Raw genomic sequence first — 22861 nt, 5'->3', positions numbered from 1 at the left:
CTTTGCTGTCTCTGACAGAATTACAATGTCATCGGCGAACCTCAAAGTTTTTATTTCTTCTCCATGGATTTTAATACCTAGTATGAACTTTTCTTTTGTTTCCTTTACTGCTTGCTCAATATACAGATTGAATATCTGTTAGTATTGTGCGGCGAAATTTGGCGTTATTGGGCAGCAGATGAGCGACGCGAGTTCTTTGCTGACACCACGACATCGCCTGCAGCGCCTCTCCTGGGTTCTTGACCATATCGGTCGGACGCTAGACGACTGAAAATTGTCGCTTGGTTGGATGAGTCCCGATTCCAGGTGGTAAGAGCTGATGGTAGGGTTGGAGTGTGGAGCAGATCCCACGAAGCCATGGACCCAAGCTGTCAACGAACCACTGGGTAGTTGACTATGTTATACGTGGATTGTACTGCGTCCTGAAGTCCAACTGAACCGATCATTGACTGGAAATGGCTATGTTCGCCTACTCGAAGACCATTTTTGGTCGCTCGTGGACCTGATGTGATGAGCAACAATGCACCGTGTTTCTCAGTCACAGTTTTTCCCGACTGGTTTGAATTTTTCTAAAGGTCTTTGACCAACTCTTCAACATTTTGCACAACGTAATACTTATAGTCAAGATGTTCTCTTCAATACTGCTCTATGTACACTTGGTATTAGTATGTTTGCTTCTAGAAGTCCCGTGTCGTATATTGATGTTCATGACGTCCTCTACACATTTTTTAACGAATGAGAAATGTAATGTGCAAAATTTGGAAATTTGTGGTAAGGTCTTATGGGACCAAACTGCTGATCGGTCCCTAAGCTTACGCACTACTTAATGTAACTGAAACTAACTTACGCTAAAGGAGAACACACACACACCCATGCCCGAGGGAGGGCTCGAACCACCGATGGAGGGAGCCGCGCGGGCCGTGAGAAGGCCCCCAGACCGCGCGGCTACCCCGCGCGGCTAATGTGACGTAAACAGTTTTAACCCTTAACCGTGAAGATGGTCCATGACTGAAACCGATCGATATTTGGGTTTAAAATAAGAGCAGCTGATGGTCAAACGCATTTTATACAGTTTGAACAACGTTCTGGACAGTTCGAGCGAATGATTCGGCCACCCAGATCGCCCGGCATGAATCCCATCGAATACTTATGGGACAAAATCGCGGGATCAGTTCGTACGCAAAATCCTGCACCAGCAACACTTTCGCAATTACGGACTGCTGTAGAGGCAGTATGGCTCAATACTTCTGCAATGGACTTCCAACGACTTGAGTCCATGCCACGACGAGTTGCTGAACTACGCCGAGCAACAGGTGGTCCGATACCATGTTAGGAGGTATGCAATGACTTTCGTCACCTCAGCGTAGATTCACACTTGCTAGTTTTTCAACACTCCGCCTGTGAGTGTAACATATACGCCAGTAGAGTAAAAAGTGATGCCTACACACACACACACACACACACACACACATACAGAGAGAGAGAGAGAGAGAGAGAGCGAGAGAGATGCTGGGAAGGGCGGAGGGGGAGGAGGAGGAGAAGGAGGAGGAGGTCGCCTTAGTACGAGAGCGCGCCGCTAGGTGGCGCAAGGGCGCGCTCGTGTCGCGCCGGCCGCAGCTTCAGTCTGCAGCTGTAGGTCGTGCAGCGCGGATCGGAACAGTTTGCCTTGCGGTGTGCGTAAGAGTGCGGCGCCGCCATGTCGCGGAAGCTGCTTAAGTTCCTCATCCTGTTCGACAACACGAACCTACTCTACTTCCCCGGCCAGTTCCTGTCGGGGCGCGTGCTCATGGAACTGGAAGATGAGACACCTGCTCTGGGTGAGTCAAAGCGCAGGCGGCTGCCTACTCCACTACACGGTACCATTGCGCGGTCCAAGCCCGCCAGTGCTGGGCTCGGTGGGTGACGAGAGCGGCCGTAAGGGATTCTGCCGTATACGGTCACTCCCATCGACCACCGCGCCCCGTGCCGGCTTGTACTGCGCGAATAGTACTAACACGGCATTCGTCAGCCGTGCTGGGACCTTACGAGACCGGCGTAGATGATACAAGCCCTCACATGACGCTATGTGGAAACGAACATCTCGATCAGCTGACTAGTGCAGGCATTCATTTGCAGACGACTTCTGGAATACTGTTAGATTTATCTAGTTATTTTCAGAAAAGGTTTCTTTACTGTAGAAGTGAAATACTGTGCAGCGTTTATTTGGACCGAAGTGATGTTTTAAAAATACGAAAAAATTGACGAACATATTGTTTTAACCTTAAGATGTATGTTGATTCTCACATATAAAATTCGATGAATGACGAAGATGTTAAGACACAGTTCTTCTTGTTTCCGTGTTTGCTAAGAAAATTGGAGAGGAATTCCGCCTTATGGAAGGGACCTTTGCGATTTTGTTTCACCCAGACATGTTTCACCACTTTTTGTGCTATCTCCAGCGGGTTTGTTTACTTTCGAATTTTTTATTTCACAATCGCTCATTTTACAAATATACATATCAAGTACCGAAAGTTGCCTTTGAAGACTAACATTAACAATTTTGCAGAAGGAAAATAAACAAAAAAGTGCTCTTACATGTTCGGGTAAAACAAAATCGCAGAGGTGTCGTGCATAAAGCGGAACTCCTCTGCGGTACAGTGTTTATATGTAATGCGCTATAATTTCCTCTGTAACCAAAGTTTTCTAATTTATTATGCTTCTTATCTTGATCTGGATAAAGCAAACGCCATGAAACATAAACGCTTATTTAGTACAAAAACCGGATATTATGAATGGAAATGGATGTCCTTTCGAATAAAAGCATAATAAAACATTTCATAAGTATCGTTGGGAAATCGCCAAAAAAGTAGATGGTTCCTTCGAAAAGGTGATATTTCGTCTTCTACTTCCGTGGAAGCAGCGAACTGAATGACTCACGGTGCAAGAAAGACAAGAATTCGTCGAAGAACTGTAATATTGTCGTTTGTAAAAAGAAACAACTGTCAACACAATGTTTCTAACTGTTCGTTACCCTTTTACCTGGCTAAATGTAAAGACGATAGCCATCGCGCTAATGTTGGCAATTTCGCAGACATCAGGTTAACTCTAGTACTACATGTCTAATACTAATAAATGTCGTTCAATTGTTAAAATGAATGCTTGTTTTCAACCATAAATGAGGAAAACTGGGACTGGTGGCTCCATTTCGCTTAGTGCATAATGACAGAAGCTCGACATTTTGCCGCCCGCTACGTAACTTAAGAAGAGGGTGATTTCAAACCTTAACACGACGGAGGCGAGGACGTGCGTGGTCATCATGCATCTTTAGTCTAGGGCTGCCACCATTCCCACCGAAAAGGGGTGCGTAGGGGTGCCAGGCGGACACTGGACAACTACCGATGACGACAGCTATTGTCAGAAGACAACGTCTATGTTCCCATCAGTACACTGGAAATTTCTATAAACTGCCTGGCGGAGGTGCTTTCTACCCTGCCACATATTAAGGCCTCTTCACTATCCATTCACGACAGGACATGTTCCACGGATTTGACATGGGAAGAAAGATTATTTATACTCTTCTGAGCGAGATGTTATTAGTATAAACTAACCTCCACTGCCTCTTTTGCCGCAACATGAAGCGGGCCTGAAAGACATTCTTACATTAATTATAAATATTGTTAGGAAAGTTAGCTATCTTTTATCGACTGTCGGCCAGATAGGCGATTCTGTCAGTCTCTAAGTCACTGAAACGAGGTAGTCACCATTCGTACCGCCCTTCCTCGACATCGACCTGGTATGTTGCTTTTGTACTTGAAGAGGCTTGCGTCGCGGGCTGTCCAAATGTTTTGAAACAGACTGTTTCACAGAATTCTATCGAGCCAGACACTCGCTGCATCGCCAGTGGGTGTACGTGATAGCTTCACTTGGTGTTGCCAGACATTCCTATCGTCAGGTAATACCATGGCGTGAAGACTCCGGTTGTGACGCTGTGATCCTACACAGTCGGAGGCTATTGCATTGTTACGTTTCGTGAAGTTATTATTTCTGTATGCTTAGTGGTAATGCAAGCATTTCGACGAGGTTAATATTTTGTCCATTGTTGGCGGGCCGCTACTACGATTGTCAGATACAAGTTTTTTTGTAGATAGCGCTGTCGCTAGTTCTGTTGTGTCGCGTTACCGAACTGTAGAAGACGATTGGAGGTTTACAATATTACCTCGTGCAAGGCAGTGTCTCGAAGATGAAGCGTGATCGGTAGTGGGCACCCAACGCAGAAAAATGCCTCGCTCAGTACCGAATAGAAGAGAAATAGACTTTTAACGCACTTTCGATGGCACAAATCTGGTTTGGTAACGCCGTACGGAAACGTGGAAGAAAAAAAAATAGTGTCGTTTAACTTGTTTGTAGATGCTTGAAAATGGCACAAAAGCTGAGACTTAAGTAACGTAAAGCAAACAGTTAAGGCTAAAGGTGGGCGTGACGTCATTAAAAAAAATGAACGTGAATGTGAAGCGGAACGGTCCATAGGTTCAGTCGGGGATAAAAGGGGATGGCAGATTTTTGGTTCACTGGTGGCATACAAGGAAAACGCATTTCGTTTAAGGAACACTAGTTATAAGCAACTCGAATGATTCAGAGAGGAATATTTCTCAAGTGTGTGGGATGTCTCGCGTCCGTCGGCCGTCGCAATTTATTATTTACTACACGAATTGTTTGGTAATGTTGATTGTTGCCGACTTATGTGGTGGGCCATAATCAAAATGATATTTCATTCAATTTTGATTCACAATTAAATGCTTTTGTGAAGTTGTCTTTTTTTTAACAATATTAATCTTCAGTGGAAATTATTTGTTACGTTAATGACTGTAAGACTCGGTGAATCTTGAAACATGAACATAGAAGTTGAACAATGGAATAAACTTTTCATATTAATTTCCTCGGCTAGTCAGTTCACTTTAAAGCAAAAAGATCTTTAGTGATTAATTACAATTGCGGCCCACAGACACGCCAGAGTAATTTTTCTTACCTCCGTTAACCATTGCATTGTAGTCGGAGTCCTGGCTCTGGCTCTCGGCTGTTGTACTGAAAATAAGAATCTTAAAGCTACGTATTTTCTGCAGCGTCGGGCGGCTGTGGAGGAAAATGTATATTGTGTTAATAGCGGGCGAGTTTTTCGCTTCCGCTAATTTTTATAAGTTAATATCGCCACGTAATGGCGTCGTTGGCTGCGTCGGCCGCTGCGAGTGTTGCACTGTAAATTACTCGAATGTAGGTTAATTCAAGGAAGGCGGACATGAAATCGGGATCACCTCTTACAAATTAGAAGTGAACAATAATATTAAATCAATATATTATCTGCTTAATTAGTACAAGTATGCTTACATTTGCCAGCACTTTCAAGATGTCCGTCTACACGCAACCAAGACAAGAGAAGAAGTGAAGACGACTAAAGAATTAACAAAAGAGCGCATCTTGTCGTCTCTTTAGATAATTTTGTTTCGAGTGCATCTTTATATTTCTTTGCCCTCGAACTTACACAGAGAAATTATTATAATACGGATACATGAGAAAAATACATGTTCGCCTGAGCGGCTAGTGTCCACTGATTATTCAATTTTTAAATGTCCCTTCTTTATAAATACGGCTTTTAAGTCTTTTCTTAGTGTTTCACTGGGGACGGTATAGATGCCTGTCAGGCTGAAGTCTTGGAGCGTACACAGGGAGAAAAGTACATACACACACGCTTGCTTCAGTCGCGGGGAAAGAGTAACATAAATCGAGCAAAATGTTACTCTTTAATGGCAGACATTCGAACAAAGACGCCCAGTGCTTCTCTGAAACCTTCGTACATGTTCAAAATGTTCAAATGTGTGTGAAGTCTTATGGGACTTGACCTCTAAGGTCATCAGTCGCTAAGCTTACACACTACTTAACCTAAATTATCCTAAGAACAAACACACACACAAACCCATGCCCGAGGGAGGACTCGAACCTCCGCCGGGACCAGCCGCACAGTCCATGACTGCAGCGCCTCAGACCGCATGGCTAATCCCGCGCGGCCCTTCGTACATGGGAAGTACCCAAGCCGCAGCGGGTAAAACTAATAAAAATTGTTTTTGTACCGTCTCTTAATGTCAGTTATCTATAAAAAAAATTGCGTTTGTGTACAGTCGGTGTGTAGAGATTAACTTGTCTGGATATCAGACATACAAGTCGCTGTGGAAGCAACACTGGGTAACAGCGAGCTATAACCAGCAGATTCACACTCATAAATGACGTATTACACTCCTGGAAATGGAAAAAAGAACACATTGACACCGGTGTGTCAGACCCACCATACTTGCTCCGGACACTGCGAGAGGGCTGTACAAGCAATGATCACACGCACGGCACAGCGGACACACCAGGAACCGCGGTGTTGGCCGTCGAATGGCGCTAGCTGCGCAGCATTTGTGCACCGCCGCCGTCAGTGTCAGCCAGTTTGCCGTGGCATACGGAGCTCCATCGCAGTCTTTAACACTGGTAGCATGCCGCGACAGCGTGGACGTGAACCGTATGTGCAGTTGACAGACTTTGAGCGAGGGCGTATAGTGGGCATGCGGGAGGCCGGGTGGACGTACCGCCGAATTGCATAACACGTGGGGCGTGAGGTCTCCACAGTACATCGATGTTGTCGCCAGTGGTCGGCGGAAGGTGCACGTGCCCGTCGACCTGGGACCGGACCGCAGCGACGCACGGATGCACGCCAAGACCGTAGGATCCTACGCAGTGCCGTAGGGGACCGCACCGCCACTTCCCAGCAAATTAGGGACACTGTTGCTCCTGGGGTATCGGCGAGGACCATTCGCAACCGTCTCCATGAAGCTGGGCTACGGTCCCGCACACCGTTAGGCCGTCTTCCGCTCACGCCCCAACATCGTGCAGCCCGCCTCCAGTGGTGTCGCGACAGGCGTGAATGGAGGGACGAATGGAGACGTGTCGTCTTCAGCGATGAGAGTCGCTTCTGCCTTGGTGCCAATGATGGTCGTATGCGTGTTTGGCGCCGTGCAGGTGAGCGCCACAATCAGGACTGCATACGACCGAGGCACACAGGGCCAACACCCGGCATCATGGTGTGGGGAGCGATCTCCTACACTGGCCGTACACCACTGGTGATCGTCGAGGGGACACTGAATAGTGCACGGTACATCCAAACCGTCATCGAACCCATCGTTCTACCATTCCTAGACCGGCAAGGGAACTTGCTGTTCCAACAGGACAATGCACGTCCGCATGTATCCCGTGCCACCCAACGTGCTCTAGAAGGTGTAAGTCAACTACCCTGGCCAGCAAGATCTCCGGATCTGTCCCCCATTGAGCATGTTTGGGACTGGATGAAGCGTTGTCTCACGCGGTCTGCACGTCCAGCACGAACGCTGGTCCAACTGAGGCGCCAGGTGGAAATGGCATGGCAACCCGTTCCACAGGACTACATCCAGCATCTCTACGATCGTCTCCATGGGAGAATAGCAGCCTGCATTGCTGCGAAAGGTGGATATACACTGTACTAGTGCCGACATTGTGCATGCTCTGTTGCCTGTGTCTATGTGCCTGTGGTTCTGTCAGTGTGATCATGTGATGTATCTGACTCCAGGAATGTGTCAATAAAGTTTCCCCTTCCTGGGACAATGAATTCACGGTGTTCTTATTTCAATTTCCAGGAGTGTATTTGTGGAAATGCTGAACATCTGCTTAAAGCAATATGTATATATGTATCAACACATACAGTGCTTGTAATATAAGGGCCAGTGAGATGGAAACGAGGCAGATGGAAAAAAAATAAGTTAACTGTTTATTATTTCAAAAGTGATCGACGTAACTGTTAATACATTTGTCTCACTGTGAGACAAGACAGTTGGTGTCTTCATGGGAAAACGTTTGCGTTTGCCAACGGAACCATGATTACAGACAGGGGTGCGTCTCTTCTTCTGAAGCAAATCGAGGGCAACGGTTGTCTTTCTTCGTGGCCTCAAAAATGTGGAAATCGCATTGGGAGAGATAGGATGTGTAAGGGCTTCCCATCAAAACTTCTGCAGCGTAGTCGAAACCATTTTGGCAAAGTGTGGGCGGGCACATTACCACGGTTCCCGTAGCCACTCGCAAACATTGTTCCATGAACGCATTGACCGTCCTGCCTCACAGTGGGATAAATGTATTAACAGTTAAGGCCATCACTTTTGAAATAATAAACAGTTTACTTACCTTTTTTCCATCTGCTTCGTTTTCATTTTACTGCCCCATCTACATCCCAATCTGGAGGTTAATGTGTTCTATGGTCTTTCCTTACTCGACATCGAAGAGGAAATGTGTAGTTTCAATGAAGTAATTAAAATACAGCAGCACCGACCAGCACCGAGCGAGGTGGCGCAGTGGTTAGACCTTGGACTTGCATTCGGGAGGATGATGGTTCAAGCCCGCGTCCGGCCATCCTGATTTAGTTTTTCCGTGATTTCCCTAAATCGCTTAAGGGGAGTCGGATGGTTGTTTCGTTAAAAATTTTTGATTTTTATTTTTGCACTTTTTTGTTACACATATATTTGGGTTTAAATTGATATCAAATTTATTAATTTATGTTGAGTGGTTTTTGTTGCTTTTTAGTAAAACCCTGCAACGCACACTTTTCATGAACTCAGCCTTCTTTTTACTCGCTAGTGACTACTTGTTATAGTACAGCTGTTTGAAAGCTTAGTTGGTAATACTGATGAAATACGGTTGGCAACAATGATGAAAACAGCTGCGAGTTTACTTTGTTCTAGAGATGGGCAAACAGAAACACTTAACTGTTTCGGAACAAATGAAACAGTACAATGTAATGTTTCGATACGCTGTTTCGAAACAGTGAAACAGTTTGTGTTTTGTAATCTAATAAACCTACACATTTTATCATCTTGAATGTCTACTGTATAAGTATGTCCATATAAACACAAATGAGGTGCGAGAGCGCTGATCATTTCGCAGAAAGTATGAAACTATCACTTGGGCGTCTTGGCAGTTTCGTATTTCCTGCAGCAAATGCGCTGCTTTCGTGTTGTGTGACTTTCACACTTTTCAGTTGGCTGAGGACAGCCATAGCTGAAGACAGAATTACCACCATGAACGGAAGTAGAGGTAGGAGCAAACTGCAGAAACAACGGATTTGCTACTGGGATTCCCACATTCCGTTAGTATGGGTAATATACCCATCCTGCTAATTTCCATGCACACAAAGGGAATCATTGTGGATAATAGGCACAGTGACTATAGACTCACAAATAACGCCAAATAATTCAAATAAATAACAAAATATAACAGAAAAAAATTTTATCTTTCAAGGTGTTTCGAACCGTTACTATAAAGTCACCATGCTAACCAGCCCTTCCCGTTCACCATTACACTATCAGTGGTATGTCAAACAGATTGCTTGCAATTATACCTAGATCAAATTTATGTATATGTCTAATAACTGTCACTCTACGCCTTCTTTTATTCAAAATGTTGTAGGCTTACTTGCGTTTCTTAATATGATTACTGTACATGAAAAGAGAAGCGTACGTTATAAAAAAAGTGTAATTTAATCGAATGATTTTCACATATTTATTATTTTGAATGTGAATAGTATGCGTTGTTTTATTGTTTGGTTTGTGTTTATAAAGCAGATGTTACGCCATTTCGTAATAGGACAGTCAGCTAGAAACGAAGCTTTATTTTCGTATATCTTAAGCTTCATTCGATTGCTTGTCAAAAAGATTTCGACACTCTTGAAAGTGTTTCACGAAGTGTTATGTTGTGTTTTAGTATCTGTACCGAGCCCGAATCTCGTACGACACAGAGCGGAATGAAACATCACTGTTTCGATACAATTAGTCCGTTCCAAGCGCAGGTGGACTGAAACGGACTTATTTTGAAACAACGATACAGTTTCTGTGTCTGCCTCGAGATCGAATCTGGTGCGGTTATCCGAGACAGGGGCTGAATGAAACACCATTGTTTCGAAACAGTGACCCACAGCCGTTCCGAAACACTGAAACAGTTTCACGTATCGATACACTGTATCGAAACATTGAAACAGTGGCCAAGTCTACTTTGTTCTTTTCAGTTCTTTGTTTGTGGTGATTGAAAGTGAAGTTTGTTTACGATATTCGTATTTCAGTGTTTAGTTCTTAGCAAATAAGTTTATATTATGTAGAAATGCCGCGAATACAAAACAAGAAAAGGAAGCGTGAGTTCAGTGGGGGAGATGTAACAAAAAGCAGTTTTTGCATCGTGGTGAACCTGAAGTGGAAGTTCATTGCGAAGGTGACCCAAGGCCTAGTACTAGTACTGAAGCTGCTAATGCTTCTTCTAAGAAGCTTACTTGTAACTTGGCTAAATATGAGATATATGGAAAAGAAGAAGGTTGCTATGACATTGTTAATATCAACAGTTTAGGTAGCCTAGTTAGCCAAACTGCGATGTGCGTAAAATGTAAGGGATCCCTTACCATCTCTACTGGATCCAGGCTAGGCTTACAAGTACCGATAGTAAGAAAGTGCAGTGACTGTTCTTTTGAAGTGTCCACTACTAAATCTCCATGCTTACCAGACTCTAAACAGTCAGAAGTGAATGTTCGATTAACCTACGCATTCCGATGTATTGGAAAAGGTGAAGAAGCGGCGAAAACTTTCTGCAGTGTCATGAACTTGCCGACTCCGCCAGCTTTCAAATATTACAATAAGATGCTTCGAGATGCAGCAAAAGAGGTCTGTGAAGAGGGTATGAAGGCTGCTGTTGAAAAAATTGTCGGTGAAAATGATGGTAATAGAGACTTGACAGCAATATTTTTCGGATCGGGGCAACGTAGGGGCCACACTTCACTCAATGGAATTGTAGCAGCAGTAGCAGAAAACACAGGTAAGGTAATTGATGTTAGAATTTTATCCAAGTATTGCAGATGCGAAAATAAAAGGACCAACAGCCATGATGCTGATTGCCTAGCTAACTAGTCTGGAGTAAGTAAGAATGGAGGTAAAAGTTGTTGTGCAAATGTTCCAAGAATCGCTGCCGAAATGACGGAGTGCGGTACAAGTATTATTTGGGAGACGGCGACAGTGCTTCTTGCCCTAAGGTTTGTGAGGCCAAGCTATATGGTCCCGACTTCTCAATTGAGAAATTGGAATGTTGCGGTCACGTCCACAAGCGGATGGGTAGTCGCCTCAGGAAATTGAAACAGAAACTTGGGAAAACAAAACTTTCCGACGGAAAAACCATCCGCGGTCGTGGGTGCCTTACTGGTGAGGCTATAAATCAAATACAACTATATTATGGCGTAGCTATAAGAAGGAATGCTACAAAAACTCTAAAGGACATGAAGGCAGCGGTCTGGGCAGAATTTTTTCGTTTGACAGCTACCAACGGAGACACGTCTGGACACGGACTATGCCCCAAAGGAGAGACAAGCTGGTGCAAATTCCGAAAAGCCCAAGAGAAAAATGAGCCTTATGATCACAATGACCACACTCATCTTCCTTCCGCTGTCGTGGAACAAATAAGACCCACATTTAGAGACTCGGCCCATCTTGAGCTCTTGCGTAAGTGACTACGTGGTGGAACCGGCTGGGGTGGCCGAGCGGTTCTAGGCGCTACAGTCTGGACCCGCGCGACCGCTACGATCGCAGGTTCGAATCCTGCCTCGGGCATGGATGTGTGTGATGTCCTTAGGTTAGTTAGGTTTAAGTAGTTCTAAGTTCTAGGGGACTTATGACCACAGCAGTTGAGTCCCATAGTGCTCAGAGCCATTTGAACCATTTTTTTTTTTTTTTTGTAAATAGCCTTTCGCTCCCTTTATTTTACCCCTGCCACCTTTAGAATTTGAAAGAGAGTATTCCAGTCAACATTGTCAAAAGCTTTCTCTAAGTCTACAAATGCTAGAAGCGTAGGTTTGCCTTTCCTTAATCTTTCTTCTAAGATAAGTCTAAGGTCAGTTTTGCCTCACATGTTTCAATATTTCTACGGAATCCAAACTGATCCTCCCCGAGGTCGGCTTCTACCAGTTTTCCATTCGTCTGTAAAGAATTCGCGTTAGTATTTTGCAGCCGTGGCTTATTAAACTGATAGTTCGGTAATTTTCACATCTGTCAACACCTGCTTTCTTTGGGATTGGGATTATTATATTCTTCTTGAAGTCTGAGGGTATTTCGCCTGTCTCATACATTTTGCTCACCAGATGGTAGAGATTTGTCAGGACTGGCTCTCCCAAAGCTGTCAGTAGTTCTAATGGAATGTTGTCTATTCTTGGGGTCTTCTTTCGACTTAGGTCTTTCAGTGCTCTGTCAAATTCTTCACGCAGTATCGTATCTCCCATTTCATCTTCATCTACATCCTCTTCCATTTCCATAATATTGTCCTCAAGAACACCGCCCTTGTATAGACCCTCTATATACTCCTTCCACCTTTCTGCTTTCCCTTCTTTGCTTAGAACTGGGTTACCATCTGAGCTCTTGATATTCATAGAAATGGTTCTATTTTCTCCAATCGTTTAAAATTGGACAGATGACAACAGGAAAACGCACATATCGATGGGACGGGAAGACTGATTAACATATCTTCTTCTTCTAGTGCCTATCCGTTCCAGATGTTGGTGACCACCATAGCTATATCACCTTTGCTTCTTCCAAAAGGTTACTGGCTCGTGTGTGAAGACAAGGTGCTTTGTGCTCTAAAATGATAACAGATATCTTCCCCTGAAGAAAGTTCCGAAGCAGTTTATACCTATTTCCATTCTTAATTTCGTGGCCAAAGTACTGCAGTTTTCTGTATTTTACTGTATTTAGGAGTTCCTTTACTCTGTCTATTTTGCGGAGAATGTCGTTATTAGTAATTTTTTCTGCCCGTAGCACTCTTTTAGCCATCTCCAGTACATCCATATCTCAAATGCCTCAAGTCGTTTGCTTGTCGTCTCGGTCAAAATCGAAATTTCAGCTGTGTTGAAAAGGATAGGGAATATGTAGTAACGAGAAATCTTAATTTTGCTTCGGAGGCCAAGGGTCCTGAACACATCAGCCGATTCACAAAACGCAGCTCTGGTTTTCTCAATACGAACTTGAATTTCGTATGAGTTATCCCATTCGTTGTTAGTTTCCAGAAGTGCGTATCTGTGTACTTGCTTAGTACCATTAATGTTTATATGACAGTTTGGTATATCTCTCTTGCTGATGACTATTACTTTTGTTTTCTCATGTTTTTAGGCCATAACGCTCATTACTTTCGTTATTCGGGATACAAGATGTTGAAGGCTATTCAAGCTGTCAGTTAAATATTGCTGTATCATCAGAGTAGCCGACATGGTTCACTTTTCCTCCATTCCGGACGATTCGTTCCTCGACGTTTTCAAGGACTTCTTTGAAGATAGTCCGAATAAACATTAAAAAGCACTGGCGAGAAAATACAGCCCTATCTTACTCCTCGGCATCTCTTTAATATGATAGATTTCTCATTTTCTACCCTCATAGCAGTACATACATTAGTTCCAGTATTATCGCACGAAAGAATAGAAAATACCCTCTGGCGAGCACGAATTGAACTTGCCATACTTTCACATTGCATTACTCTCAATCTGTAACTGTTTTATTTCAACACTGGATGACATTGCGTGAAGCGTAGCTAGAAATTGCATTTATTTCTCTACGAAAGTATGTGATTACTATAACAATTCGTTTGCGAGATGAATTTTGAATGTACGTTTAGTTTTCAGTACCATAAGCGGGGCATCATGCGTCTGATATCATTCATATTGTGCCAGGCTTCTCCCAACATTCATAGAATTGTATTCTGCCTCACATCTTATAGTTTGCAGTATATCTGAGGAAACAATAAAAACTGTTTTATGTAATCATTATTTTCTTTAAGCCTAGCACAGTTTGGTTGCTATTAGGCGTATGACGCCCCAGATAGTGGTGCCGAAAATTAAACACGCATTCAGAATTCAACTCGTAGACAAATTGTTGTAATAATTAAACTTTTATAGATAAATACAATTTCCAACACTACTTTACCTATTGTCATTCAGTGTTGGCATAAAACCGCAGCCTCTTGAGCGCTGTAGGTGAAGAGTAATGCACTCTGAAAGTACTGGATGAATCTATCACCTATTCACGTCCAACTCCTCTTCACGGATGTTTTGGAGAGCGTAGCTGTGCGCGGATGTTGAGGACAACTGATGGCAGATGCGCAAAACTATAGACCTATCTCTCTGACGTCGATCTGTTGTAGAATTTTAGAACATGTCTTTTGCTCGAGTATCATGTCGTTTTTGGAAACTCAGAATCTACTATGTAGGAATCAACATGGATTCCGGAAACAGCGATCGTGTGAAACCCAACTCGCTTTATTAGTTCATGAGACCCAGAAAATGTTAGATACAGGCTCCCAGGTAGATGCCATTTTCCTTGACTTCCGGAAGGCGTTCGATACAGTTCCGCACTGTCGCCTGATAAACAAAGTAAGAGCCTACGGAATATCAGACCAGCTGTGTGGCTGGATTGAAGAGTTTTTAGCAAACAGAACACAGCATGTTGTTCTCAATGGAGAGACATCTACAGACGTTAAAGTAACCTCTGGCGTGCCACAGGGGAGTGTTATGGGACCATTGCTTTTCACAATATATATAAATGACCTAGTAGATAGTGTCGGAAGTTCCATGCGGCTTTTCGCGGATGATGCTGTAGTATACAGAGAAGTTGCAGCATTAGAAAATTGTAGCGAAATGCAGGAAGATCTGCAGCGGATAGGCACTTGGTGCAGGGAGTGGCAACTGACCCTTAACATAGACAAATGTAATGTATTGCGAATACATAGAAAGAAGGATCCTTTATTGTATGATTATATGATAGCGGAACAAACACTGGTAGCAGTTACTTCTGTAAAATATCTGGGAGTATGCGTGCGGAACGATTTGAAGTGGAATGATCATATAAAATTAATTGTTGGTAAGGCGGGTACCAGGTTGAGATTCATTGGGAGAGTCCTTAGAAAATGTAGTCCATCAACAAAGGAGGTGGCTTACAAAACACTCGTTCGACCTATACTTGAGTATTGCTCATCAGTGTGGGATCCGTACCAGATCGGGTTGACGGAGGAGATAGAGAAGATCCAAAGAAGAGCGGCGCGTTTCGTCACAGGGTTATTTGGTAACCGTGATAGCGTTACGGAGATGTTTAACAAACTCAAGTGACAGACTCTGCAAGAGAGGCGCTCTGCATCGCGGTGTAGCTTGCGCGCCAGGTTTCGAGAGGGTGCGTTTCTGGATGATGTATCGAATATATTGCTTCCCCCTACTTATACCTCCCGAGGAGATCACGAATGTAAAATTAGAGAGATTAGAGCGCGCACAGAGGCTTTCAGACAGTCGTTCTTCCCGCGAACCATACGCGACTGGAACAGGAAAGGGAGATAATGACAGTGGCACGTAAAGTGCCCTCCGCCACACACCGTTGGGTGGCTTGCGGAGTATAAATGTAGATGTAGATGTAGATGCAGTGCCCTCCATATGTAATAGCGCTGTTTCGACACCTCCCCCTCCACTCTGACAGCAACACGTCATCCCGCTTCCAGATGCCGTGGCCAACTGGTCTGAAGGCCTCAGTTACCTAGTCCATTGCGCTCAACCACTAACAATTTTCGTCTTATGAAACGAGCTCAGTTCTTTCCTTCTTGCCTTTACCATGTTCCTATTTCAGTTCTTAATCTTTTGTTGTTCTTTCCTTTCTTCATTCCTTCATTCTCTCACTTTGTTTGATTTACCTGTCTTCAGACCACTTTGCGCCAGTTTTCTTTTTTCCTCCTGTCTTGGAATCCTTCCAGTTTTGAACATTGTTCCCAAAATATTTGTATCTCAAATACTTCTGCTTCTCTTACGTTATTCCTTTCCAAGTCTTTCCTAACCTCTTCAATGCAGGTGCTTGTTAATTTCTTTTTCCTATGCTTGCTGAACCTATTGTTATTTAATCCATAAATATGTCAAAAATATAATACTCTCCTCTTCTTTATTGTTTCTGATATATTTTGATAAATTCATCATTAGTTCTTAAATTTTCAAAAGGCTACGTATTTATAAGAACCTAGCATTTTCAGAATATTCTTCTCTCTAACATTTGAAATTTATCAGGCTTATAATACTAGTCATTCGCTATCATACAAGCCTTCTGTTTTTTGAAATGTGTTGTAAGTTCCTATGGGACCAACTGCTGAGGTCATCTGTCCCTAGGCTACTTAAACTAATTTACGCTAAGGGCAACACACACACACACACACTCATGCTCGAGGGAGGAATCGAACTTCCGACGGGGTGAGCCGCGCGAACCGTGGCAACGCGCCCAAGACCGCGCGTCTACCCGGCGCGGCCATTCTGCTTGCACTATTGTGTTGGAGTACTTTAAGTGTTTTAAATAAGCACTTTTTGCTGTAGATATTTTAGTCATACCATACACCGTTTTCCACCCTGTATATCCTTTCCTCTCAAGCATATTTTTCAAACCCGCTTTCTTGAATTATCTCCCGCAAATACTTGATTTTTTAAACTTTTCTGTTTGCCCAATATTTGTTGTTAAATATTTTGGAGCACATTTTATATTTGTCATAAATTTCGTTTACTCTGCAGAGATTCTTAAGCCTGTCATGTTGGCTGTCTCTTCCAGAAGGATTTCAGGAAGTATGGCAAAATCATCCGCAAATGCTAGGCAATTTATTGCGACACCTTTGTTCTTTCTCGCTAGCGAATAGCGATATTTTGAAGTCACTCAGTTTAGTTACTTTTCCATGACACAGTTGAAGAGAAACGTAGATAACCCGTCCCTGTCTGACTCTATATTTATTTTGAAAGATCCAGATACCTCACCGTAAATATTACTTTTGAGATTGCATCTGTCAGAGATTCTCAGTTTAGGTTAGCCAACTTTGTTTTAACTCCAAATTCACCGGATTAAGACATATAGGGTTTCCCTATCAACAGTGTCTAAAGCGTTTTTTAAAAAGCAAAGAATTTAACAACTATGTCTTCAGAGTTTATTAATCTATGACCCATCTATCGTACTTTACAGAGCAGACAAGCCTCCGAATCCCACGATCTGTGAAGAGTCGTGGGCGTCCAACCATTTAGCGCACAGTGCAGTTTCGCTGTCCTCCTACCTCTTTCCATAAATCCTCATGACAGCAGCACGTGAACATTCGACCAGCTTCGGCGACTTCGAGATACTCGTTCACAGGTTCTGCGTAATAATAATCTGCCTTTTGTCAAAGTCGCTTATTTCAATGTATTTCCCCATGTGCAGTCCGTATCTTCTGTAGGTTGATCCTCCGTCCGTGTCTGCTCCGCTTACATTCTTCTGTTTCTGCGACACGTGCCCCCAACGTCACCAGGCGGCGTCCAACGGTCATAATGTTTTAGCGTATCAGTGCATAAGGTACTGATCTCACGTTAGCGTCCCATTTCATATCACTTCTTAGTATTACCCCCAAATTCTTACTATGGTGCGAATATGTTGGTCACTAATCTTGTAATCAAATACGCTACTGGCCATTAAAATTGCTACACCAAGAAGAAATGCAGATGATAAACGGGTATTCATTGGACAAATATATTATACTAGAACTGACATGATTACATTTTCACGCGATTTGGGTGCATAGATCCTGAGAAATCAGTGCCCAGAACAACCACTTATGGCCGTAATAACGGCCTTCATACGCCTGGGCATTGAGTAAAACATAGCTTGGATGACGTGTACGGGTACAGCTGCCCATGCAGCTTCAATACGATATCACAGTCCATCAAAAGTAGTGACTGGCGTATTGTGACGAGCCAGTTGCGCGGCCACCATTGACCAGACATTTTCAATCTGGAGATCTGGAGAATGTGCTGGCCAGGGCAGCAGTCGAACATTTTCTGTATCCAGAAAGGCCCGTACAAGACCTGCAACATGCGGTCGTGCATTATCCTGCTGAAATGTAGGGTTTCGCAGGGATCGAATGAAGGGTAGAGCCACGGGTCGTAACACATCTGAAATGTAGCGTCCATTGTTCAAAGTGCCGTCAATGCGAACAAGTGGTGACCGAGACATGTAACCAATGGCACCCCATACCATCACGCTGGGTGATACGCCAGTATGGCGATGACGAATACACGCTTCCAATGTGCGTTCACCGAGATGTCCCCAAACACGGATGCGACCATCATGATGCTGTAAACAGAACGTGGATTCATCCGAAAAAATGACATTTTGCCATTCGCGCACTCAGGTTCGCCGTTGAGTACACCATCGCAGACACTCCTGTCGGTGATGCAGCGTCAAGGGTAACCGCAGCCGCAGTCTCCGAGTTGATAGTCCATGCTGCTGCAAACGTCGTCGAACTGTTCGTGCAGATGGTTGTTGTCTTGCAAACGTCCCCATCTGTTGACTTAGGGATCGAGACGTGACTGCACGATCCATTACAGCCATGCGGATAAGATGCCTGTCATCTCGACTGCTAGTGATACGGGGCCGTTGGTATCCAGCACGGCGTTCCGTATTACCCTCCTGAACCCACCGATTCCATATTCTGCTAACAGTCATTGCATCTCGACCAACGCGAGCAGCAATGTCGCGATACGATAAACCGCAATCGCGATAGGCTACAATCCGACCTTTATCAAAGTCGGAAACGTGATGGTACGCATTTCTCCTCCTTACACGGGGCATCACAACAGCGTTTCACCAGGCAACGCCGGTCAACTGCTGTTTGTGTATGAGGAATCGGTTGGAAACTATCCCAATGTCAGCACGTTGTAGGTGTCGGCACCGGCGCCAACCTTGTGTGAATCCTCTGAAAATGTAATCATTTGCATATCATAGCATCTTCTTCGTGTCGGTTAAATTTCGCGTCTGTAGCACGTCATCTTCGTGGTGAAGCAATTTTAATGGCCAGTAGTGTACTTCACCGTTCTTTCTCTTTGTTAGAGGCAGTATTTTACATTTATTCACATTTAGAGAAAGCTACCAATCCTTATACCGAATGGGTATTTTGTTGCCGGCCGCGATGGTCTAGCGGTTCTGGCGCTGCAGTCCGGAACCGCGGGACTGCTACGGTCGCAGGTTCGAATCCTGCCTCGGGCATGGGTGTGTGTGATGTCCTTAGGTTAGTTAGGTTTAAGTAGTTCTAAGTTCTAGGGGACTTACGACCTAAGATGTTGAGTCCCATAGTGCTCAGAGCCATTTTTGGATATTTTGTTCAAGTTCCTCTGCAAGTGCTAGTTGTCGTCCAACAATGTTACTTTCCCGTGTAGAAGAGGATCGTCATCGTATAGTGCTTTTGATGATTTCTGAGAAACCAGTTATGCACACGGAAAACATTAGAGGTCATTCTACGCTTCCTTAGCGTGCACCCGATGCTACTTTCGTTTCTGTGCAACATTCGCCGTCCAATGTAACGTACTGGATTCTATTTGTCAAACACTCATCGAGCCAGTCACACATTTACTGTGACACTCCGTACATCGTATCTTTTGTAGTCTACGATATAGCACGCCTCACGAAAGTGTAAGGGAACAGTATTAGCGTGTGTAGTTAGCAAGTGTCGTATGTGAACACAGGGAGTTATTTTTAACCTGGTGTTTTTTTCTGAGTCCGCCCTGTTTCTGTGAGAGGAACTTGTTTTCCTTCAGGAAACAGCTGCCGATCCGCTATTACCGTCCGCCTGCTGTACGGTAACAACAGCTGACGTCACTCCAGCCGCCATACTTGCCGCCGCTGCCGGTTGCGCTCCCAGCCAAATACGGCGACGCTGCCGCACCTGTTTACTGCTCAGCTCCGGACTACAGAAGCACTGCGCGTGCGACTGCCAGCTGATACCAGCTCACGTCAGTCGGCTGCACGAGTTTCCATTTGTGCGAGCATCATCGGCTTCTTCCTCTTATCTCCAACAGATCTTCTACTTCTTTCATTACCTCTCTTTGGTTTCCTTCCATAAAACTTTTCATTCCAGTGCGCGCATATACAGGGTGGTCCATTGATCGTGACCGGGCGAAATATCTCACGAAATAAGCGTCAAACGAAAAAACTATAAAAAAACGAAACTTGTGTAGCTTGAAGGGGGAAACCAGATAGCGCGATGGTTGGCCCGCTAGATGGCGCTGCCATAGGTCAAACGGATATCAACTGCGTTTTTTAAAATAGGAACCCCATAATTTTGTTACACATTCGTGTAGTACGTAAAGAAATATGAATGTTTTAGTTGGACCACTTTTTTCGCTCTGTGATAGATGGCGCTGTAATAGTCACAAACATATGGCTCACAATTTTAGACGAACAGTTGGTAACAAGTAGGTTTTTTAAATTAAAATACAGAACGTAGGTACGTTTGAACATTTATTTCGGTTGTTTCAATGTGATACATGTACCTTCGTAAACTTATCATTTCTGAGAACGCATGCTGTTACAGCGCGATTACCTGTAAATACCACATTAATGCAATAAATGCTCAAAATGATGTCCGTCAACCTCAATGCATTTGGCAATACGTGTAACGACATTCCTCTCAACAGCGAGTATTTCGCCTTCCGTAATGTTTGCACATGCATTGACAATGCGCTGACGCATGTTGTCAGGCGTTGTCGGTGGATCACGGTAGCAAATATCCTTCAACATTCCCCACAGAAAGAAATCCGGGGACGTCAGATCCGGTGAACCACTTCTACCGCACGCGAGCTATGTGCCGGACATCCATCATGTTGGAAGTACCTCACCATTCTATCATGCAGTGAAACATCTTGTAGTAACATTACGTAGGAAATCAGCATACATCGCACCATTTAGATTGCCATCGATAAAATGGGGGCCAATTATCCTTCCTCCCATAATGCCGCACCATACATTAACCCGCCAGGGTCGCTGATGTTCCACTTGTCGCAGCCACCGTGGATTTTCCGTTGCCCAATAGTGCATATTATGCCGGTTTACGTTACCGCTGTTGATGAATGACGCTTCGTCGGTAAATAGAACGCGTGAAAAAAATCTGTCATCGTCCCGTAAATTCTCTTGTGCCCAGTGGCAGAATTGGACACGACGTTCGAAGTTGTCGCCATGCAAATCCTGGTGCATAGAAATATGGTACGGGTGCAGTCGATGTTGGTGTAGCATTCTCAACACCGACGTTTTTGAGATTCCCGATTCTCGCGCAATTTGTCTGCTACTGATGTGCGGATTAGCGGCGACAGCAGCTTAAACACCTACTTGGGCATCATAATTTGTTGCAGGTCGTGGTCGACATTTCACATGTGGCTGAACACTTCCTGTTTCCTCAAATAACGTAACTATGCGCCGAACGGTCCGGACACTTGGATGAAGTCGTCCAGGATACCGAGCAGCATACATAGCACACGCCCGTTGGGCATTTTGATTATAATAGCGATAGGTCAACACGATATCGACCTTTTCTACAATTGGTAAACGGTCCATTTTAACACTGGTAACGTATCTCGTTGCAAATACCGTCCGCACTGGCGGAATGTTTCGCGATACCACGTACTTATACGTTTCTGACTATTACAGCGCCATCTATCACAAAGCGAAAAAAGTGGTCCAACAAAAACATTCATATTTCTTTGCGTACTACACGAATATGTAATAAAAATGCGGGTTCCTATTTAAAAAACGCAGTTGATATCCGTTTGACCTATGGCAACGCCATCTGGTTTCCCCCTTCAAGCTAGACGAGTTTCGTTCTTTGTAGTTTTTTCGTTTGATGCCTGTTTTGTGAGATATTTGGCCCAGTCAGTATCAATGAACTACCCTGTATATAAATGACCTTGTGGATAACATCGGAAGTTCACTGAGGCTTTTTGCGGATGATCGAGAAGTTGTAACAATGGGACATTGTACTGCAATGCAGGAGGACCTACAACGAATTGACGCATGGTGCAGGGAATGGCAATTGAATCTCAATGTAGAAAAGTGTGATGTGCTGCGAATACATAGAAAGAAAGATCCTTTATCATTTAGCTACAATATAGCAGGTCAGCAACTGGAAGCAGTTAATTCCGTAAATTATCTGGGAGTAGGCATTAGGAGTGATTTAAAATGGAATGACCATACAAAATTAATCGTCGGTAAATCAGATGCGCCGGCCGGTGTGGCCGAGCGGTTCCAGGCGCTACAGTCTGGAACTGCGCGACCACTACGGTCGCAGGTTCGAATCCTGCCTCGGGCATGGATGTGTGTGATGTCCTTAGGTTAGCTAGGTTTAAGTAGCTCTAAGTTCTAGGGGACTGATGACCTCAGAAGTTAAGTCCCATAGTGCTCAGAGCCATTTGAACCAAAGCAGATGCCAGACTGAGATTCATTGGAAGAATCCTAAGGAAATGCAGTCCGTAAACAAAGGAAATAGGTTACAGTACACTTAATCGCCCTCTGCTTGAATACTGCTCACCAGTGTGGGATCCGTACAGATAGGGTTGATAGAAGAGATAGAGAAGATCCAACGGAGAGCAGCGCGCTTCGTTACAGGATCATTTAGTGATCGCGAAAGCGTTACGGAGATGATAGATAAACTCCAGTGGAAGACTTTGCACGAGAGACGCTCAGTAGCTCGGTACGGGATTTTGTTGAAGTTTCGAGAACATACCTTCACCGAGGAGTCAAGCAGTATATTGCTCCCTCCTATGTATATCTCGCGAAGAGACCATGAGGATAAAATCAGAGAGATTAGAGCCCACACAGAGGCATACCGAAAATCTTTCTTTCCACGAACAATACGAGACTGGAATAGAAGGGAGAACCGATAGAGGTACTCGAGGTACCCTCCGCCACACACCGTCAGGTGGCTTGCGGAGTATGGATGTAGATGTAGATGTAGACAG

At 44.2% G+C, this 22861-nt stretch overlaps 1 protein-coding gene across 1 annotated transcript in view; it reads left to right on the top strand.

The window, feature by feature from the left end:
- The first annotated feature begins 1635 nt into the window (after window positions 1-1635).
- LOC126190936 (arrestin domain-containing protein 17) overlaps window positions 1636-22861 on the top strand; it is a 166260-nt gene continuing 145034 nt past the window's right edge. Inside the window, exon 1 of the mRNA XM_049931580.1 lies at window positions 1636-1817. Coding sequence (XP_049787537.1) covers window positions 1697-1817 — 121 coding nt within the window. The 5' untranslated portion in view covers window positions 1636-1696. The remainder of the gene's footprint in view (window positions 1818-22861) is intronic.

Source organism: Schistocerca cancellata, chromosome 6 (assembly GCF_023864275.1).
Source record: "Schistocerca cancellata isolate TAMUIC-IGC-003103 chromosome 6, iqSchCanc2.1, whole genome shotgun sequence".
Taxonomy (NCBI): Eukaryota; Metazoa; Arthropoda; class Insecta; order Orthoptera; family Acrididae; genus Schistocerca; species Schistocerca cancellata.
This window is presented reverse-complemented; position numbering and strand designations above follow the sequence as displayed.